Source organism: Onychomys torridus, chromosome 16, assembly GCF_903995425.1.
Source record: "Onychomys torridus chromosome 16, mOncTor1.1, whole genome shotgun sequence".
Classification (NCBI taxonomy): Eukaryota; Metazoa; Chordata; class Mammalia; order Rodentia; family Cricetidae; genus Onychomys; species Onychomys torridus.
The window spans coordinates 64,416,834-64,423,024 of NC_050458.1; the positions used below are offsets into that span (position 1 = coordinate 64,416,834).

At 56.3% G+C, this 6,191-nt stretch overlaps 1 protein-coding gene across 1 annotated transcript; it reads left to right on the forward strand.

Annotated features, from left to right (window-relative positions):
- Positions 1-3,419: 3,419 nt before the first annotated feature.
- On the forward strand, positions 3,420-5,758 carry Aqp6 (aquaporin 6). The gene is made up of 4 exons (XM_036209043.1): positions 3,420-3,812; positions 4,495-4,653; positions 4,893-4,973; positions 5,561-5,758. Exons 1-4 carry the CDS (start codon positions 3,420-3,422, stop codon positions 5,756-5,758), a joined length of 831 nt encoding a protein of 276 aa, XP_036064936.1.
- Positions 5,759-6,191: the final 433 nt, after the last annotated feature.

Here is a 6,191-nt window from a genome sequence, read left to right on the forward strand (position 1 = left end):
ACAAGAGGTGGGTCTTTCTCTTATGCCAGAGATCCTTCCTAAGTGCCACACTGGTCACGTCACCCCACTGCCCATCAAACCGTCGATGGCTTCCTTTGACCTCAGGGTCCAACAAGCAAGGAGAGATTGCTTTCTCCTGTCCCCCCCCCCCCACCCCTGCCTGTCTTCTTTACTATGGCTGGGACAAACACCGGGTCCCTGCTGAGCCCTCTCCACGATGTAGACGTAGACACATTTCTCCCGTGTCTCCCTCAAGAGGGTTCTCAGGGCAGTTCCCCTGTGGAGCCTTCCCTGGTGCCCCCCGCCCCCCACCAGCGTGAGAGTGAGCTTCAGAGAGAAGGTAGGCTTGAGCAACAAATGAGGGAGACTGAGGGGTACCCTCAGCGTACCCCAAAGGCCTGCTTCCCAGCCCTCTCCTCGGTTGAGCCTGGTAGAAGCAGAATGGCCATTTATTTACCAGTCCCCGGGTCCGACCTACCCTGGTTTTGGATGTTAACCAACAGCAGTGTCGCCTGTGTGGAGAGCTTTTGATAAGGCAAACAGAAGCGTTTGTTGCCATGTGTACTGAGCCCCGACCAGCTGCCAGGCTTCCGTGACCTCAGAACCTTGCTTTTAAATGAGTGTCGTTCTCATGACCCCACGTGTTGGGAGAAGTTTCCACAGACACCTAGGAAGTGTCTCCGGTCAGAACTGTTATTATCTCACGCTCCCTCACCGCTGGGGCGCAGCAGTGGACATTGGCTTCACAGAGAAGGGGAGAAGCGGGCGAAGGCTTGCTGGTGGCCTGGCTCTCTAGGCAGGAAAGGAGGTACAGGCAGGCTTTACCTACAGTTGCAGGAAGTCAGAGGGAGCAGGGAGTTTGTGCAGAGTAGAGAGGATTGAAGAATGGGGGAGATAGCCAGGGTGGGGTGGCGCAGTGAGTAGAGGTACCGTGCCAAGCCTGAAGATCCGAGTTCAACCCCTAGGACCGGCCTGAGAGAACTGGCTCTGCAAGTCGTCTTCAGAACACTACATGCGCATACATATACTCAGAGTGGAGAGAGCATTAATCCCAGCCCTTGAGAGGCAGAGGCAGGCGGATCTCTGTGAGTTCAAGGCCAGCCAGGTCTACAGAGTGAGTTCCAGGACAGCCAGGACTTTTCACAGAGAAACCCTGTCTCAAAAAAGGAAACAAACAAACAAACAAACAAACAAACAAGGGGAGAGAATCATCTGGGGCCCCTGAGCAGAGCTTCTGCTCGGATGAGGCCAGGGGGACATGGATGCCTGGCCCCAGCAGGTTCAGCTCCCACCCCCACCCCCGGGGGGTGGTCAAGGGTATCCAGCATAAAAGAGACTGGAACTGATTCCAAGCTGGCGTCCCCCCCATTCCTGATTATCATGTTAACAGGAAGCTGGGCTTGAGAGTCACAGATGAGGAGACCCACCATTACGGCTGTGCCCTCGTGGCGTCCAGTCCCGCCAGCTGGGCCTGGCAGCGCAGACCAGGCAGAGAGGTGGATGGGAATGAGAATGGAGTTGTGGAGAAGGTGGGGACCAGCACCCGGGTGTTGGTAAGAGCATGCTGTGCCCAGCGAGACACCACGGGTTCCTCTGAGGAGAGGAAGGGAAGGCAGGGACATCTGGAAGAACAGAGGGGGGGCGCTGGGGGTGCGATCTGCCCGGGACTGAGATGGGGGGAGGTAGAGCAGAGGCTGTGCAGAACTGGATGGCTCCTTTGAAGGGGTCAGGCCTATGAGGGGCAGGAGGACGGCCATAGGGACAGCAGACCAGAATGAAGCCAACCTGCTCTCATTATTGAGTATCCAGTGTAGCCCGGTCTCCGTGCAAGACACTACATAGAGAGACGAACAAAATGTGATTCCTTCCCCCGAGGGCTTATCACCTTCTTGAGGAAACACATTAACACCGTAGCAATACCGTGTGTTGGCTTGTCTATAAAAATGCCTAGATACGATGACAACACACAGAGATGTCCTTACCTGGGGCGGAAGCGGGTGACTCTGGACGCTGACCTCAGGGATGGGTTAGGAGTTACCCGGGCTTTGGTCAGGGATTGGTGAGGGCTCACCCCAGGATGCTGGGAGGCAAAGGAAGAAGGCTGGGGGAGGCTGGACAAGTGGGGTCCCAGAGGACCTTGTCACTTGGTCTCAGAGCTCCGAAGAGGGTGCCAGAGGCCCAGCAGAGACCTCAGCAGGGCAGCGGCCAGCTGATTGCTGCCTTTTTGAAACACGATTCGGACTGTAGTGTGGAGAACGGACTAGTGCGAAGTGAGGACACAGACTGGCTGCCGGGTGGCAGGAGGTGGGTACAGCCCGGAGGCAGGCGGGATTCAAACCCAGCTGGGCTAGATGCCTTTATCGGGAAAAGGGGTCAAGGATACTTCTTAGGAGCCACCAAACTGAGGTGAGGGGGAAAAAAAGTGGGAGGAGGGGAGGGCATTTTGAGACAGACTGGGGAGCCTGAGGATAACCAGGGCTGTCTGTGGGTGAGCAGGGGCAGCCAGGGGCGGGGGCAGGACAGGGTGGGGGTATTGCTTGGGAAGCTCCGCAGAGGGAACACCTCTGTTTGAGAAAATGCCTTTTTATGCTGCTGGGGAACAAAGGGATATAGCCTAGGCACGGGTGACGCTTTAGGACCAGGAAGGCCGTAAAAGTAGATAACCACCTTACTAATAAGTCACAGGGTTTGGGGGGCTCTGAGAGGCAGAAGTGAGAGAAGACAGAGAGGCAGGAAGTGAGGGAAGAACTGGAGGGAATCCCCACCCGTGACAGTAGAAATGTTCGGGGCCACATGCGGCAGACTATATGGTGAACTGGAAGTCCGTTGTTCCTTTCCACACACCCAGGACCACATCTGACTCACTCTGTCCACATCTGCAACATGGGAGTGGTAGAAAGAACTTAATCTCACATCTAGGTTTATGGGGGTACAGAATACACCCCACCTCTTCAGAGGAAGCAACTAGAAGATTAGGACATGGGAAACCCTGAAGCAGGCCTTGGACTTGGGGTTCTCAGTGATCCTGCTGTCTCTGAGCTGACACTGGGGACCTGACATCCATCCCAAGTCCCTGGGTCTCAGGCTAGACTTCTCTGGGCAGCCACTGTTTGGCTGTCCTGGGAGGTTCCAGCTCAGTGCCCAGCGTCACCCCTTTACTGGCCTGGCCCCCCTGTCAGGTGAGTCCAAGGTGGAGCAGGCACGTGAGCACTGCCCTCTGTACCTCCCACCCCCAGACACGCATAATGCCATCAGCAGGCTCCCCATCAGCCTGAGCAGCTTGCTCCTGAGGACCGCAGTGTGCGGGAGGCTGGGGGCGCCGCCACAGAAAGTGAGGCCAGTGAGTCCGGCAGGGGACAAGAGACAGAGAGAGTCAGGGAGGAGCAAGAACGGCAGACCTGAAGCCAAGGAGAGGAGACATGGAGCCAGGGCTGTGTTGCAGGGCTTACCTACTGGCTGGCAGGCTTTGGACTGCCATCAGCAAGGCACTGTTTGCTGAGTTCCTGGCCACGGGGCTATACGTGTTCTTTGGTGTGGGCTCGGTCCTGCCCTGGCCTGTGGCCCTTCCTTCTGTACTGCAGATCGCCATCACCTTCAACCTGGCCACGGCCACGGCTGTGCAGGTCTCCTGGAAGACCAGCGGGGCCCATGCCAACCCTGCCGTGACACTGGCTTACCTCGTGGGATCTCATATCTCTCTGCCTCGGGCTATGGCCTATATCGCCGCCCAGCTGGCAGGGGCCACTGCTGGGGCTGCTCTTCTTTATGGGGTAACTCCAGGAGGTGTCCGAGAGACCCTTGGAGTCAACGTGGTAGGTGCAAAGAGGCCTGGGCACGTGGCAGGTGATAGGGCATGGGAGAGAGTCAGGTGGTCAGGGTGGGAGGCTAGACAGGAGCAAAGGCAGGGAGGGAAATAATGCAGCCACCATTCCTTAGCTGCTGCTCCCAGCCGGTCCCTGGGTTCCAGAAGAATGGGCTTGGGCGTTCATCTAGGCAGGACAAGAAGGGAACTGTGGTGTGATGCACGCATGGGGCAGAGAAAGGCCCCAGGGAGGGGAGGGAGTCAGGAGGACCAGGCAGCTAAGGCCTGTACAGCAGGCGGGACTGGGACTGCAGGACAGTGAGAGGCCCTGGCCAGAATTGCTTTACTTACAGTGCTCGGATTGCGTGTCCTTGCTCAGCCATTTCCCCAGTTTCCTGGGGCCTGCTTCCCGCCCCTAATCATCTCTGCTCTACCTACTCTGCTACCCACAAGCTGTCTGTCCTCAAGCTTTCTTGTTCTTTACTGCTGTATCAACCCCTGAACCACAGACCTCACTCAGTGGCGGAGTGGGGGAAGTAACTTCCACAGGGAACAGGCGTCAGGCTATGATAGGAGCCTTGGGTTCGGAGGCTGTAAGTGCCATCCCTCATGGCTGAGAAGACTGATACAGGGCCTCTCACTGTCCCATGGCCAGCGCCCATGTCCACTCTGGCACACTTCTCTCTCCCAAGGTCCACAACAGCACGTCAACCGGCCAGGCGGTGGCCGTGGAGTTGATTCTGACGCTGCAGCTGGTGCTCTGTGTCTTCGCCTCCACGGACAGTCGGCAGACCTTGGGCTCCCCAGCTGCCATGATTGGGACCTCTGTGGCACTGGGCCACCTCATTGGGGTAAGGGACAAAGAAGGACACCATGCATGTTTGCATACTGGAGCCTTCCCTGCAGAAGCTACAGAACCCTGAAGGCCAGGAAGTGCCTCTTTCTCCCTGAGCCTCTCATGTCTTGTGGCCTGTGGGAGTGTCCTGTAATACGGGGCTAGTGGAGGGGGTGTCTGAGCCAGGGCAGAGGGGAATGTTCTCCCCCAGGCTGCCTCAAATCTTCTCATACTGATCCTGAACTTCTTCCCCAGATCTACTTCACTGGCTGTTCCATGAACCCAGCTCGCTCCTTCGGTCCTGCCGTCATTGTGGGGAAGTTCGCGGTCCACTGGGTGAGACTCTGTGCTGGTAGGCTCGGGAGTGTGGAGGACTAGGCAGGAGGAAGAGTTAGGGGGTTTTACCATCAGGAAATCCACAGGTCATTTAGACCACCCAGGAGTGCAGATTTCCCTGCATTCATAAAGCCGAGGTGAGCGTCCCGGCTTGTCTGTCTTTCGGCTCCAATATCCTGCAGTATCCAGGGACTCACAAGAAATGGGCCAGGGCAGAAGCTGGAGCCTTGGCTCAGGCTTTATGTTCTGGCTGTTTCCTTCTTCACTTTCTCCAGCTGGACCAATTTTCAAACTTGAATAAAGAAAAAGACAAACAGAAATAGACCACACAGAAGCAGAGATAGAAACAGCAACAGTCAGGGCTAAAACAGGAGAGGTGAGAGGAAGAGGCAGCCGTGGGAGAGGACTCTGGAGCCTCAGCTTTAGCTTTGGCTGCACCCTCCAGGGGAGGCAAGGCCCCTCTCCCCTGGGCTCATAGTCCTCACCCCTGTAGGCATTGAGAGTCCCTGTCAGGGCTGAGGGGAGCAGGCAGGGTTCTGAAATCACCCTGTGCTTCTGACAGCTCACGCCGACTTCTGTCTCCTCAGATCTTCTGGGTGGGACCCCTCACAGGGGCTGTCCTGGCTTCGCTGATCTACAACTTTATCCTGTTCCCTGACACCAAGACGGTAGCACAGCGACTGGCCATCCTCGTGGGCACCACTAAGGTGGAGAAAGTGGTGGATGTGGAACCCCAGAAGAAAGAATCCCAAACGAACTCAGAGGACACAGAAGTGAGCGTGTGACGCTGCACAGCCCCTGGTCCCTCGGGCTTCCAGGGCAGCTTGCCTTGTATGACCTGGCTTGAGGTGTCCCTGGTGTTGGGGGGAATCAGGCGGCTTGGCCCCTTGCTATAACAGTAGGTACCGATCTCTGTCCCTGACCAAACTGCTGCTGCTTCTCCTCTCCTGGTTTCCTCTCCTGAGATCCATCCATCGCCCAGGCCCACCTCATATTCACAGTCTTCCTGCTTCGGCCTGGGTTATAGCTGGGAATTCGGCCCAGCACCGTGTCTGACTTCTACATTAATAGACAGAAAGAATCCGGAAGTAAATCCATCCACTTCGTTCTCCAAGGCCTTCCTTGCTTTTTCTTTTGCTTCCTTTCAGTGTTTAAAATTTTACGTGCAAAGTAATGTGTTTCATTGAGTCCTTTTCATCCATACTTTGCTTTTGGTGA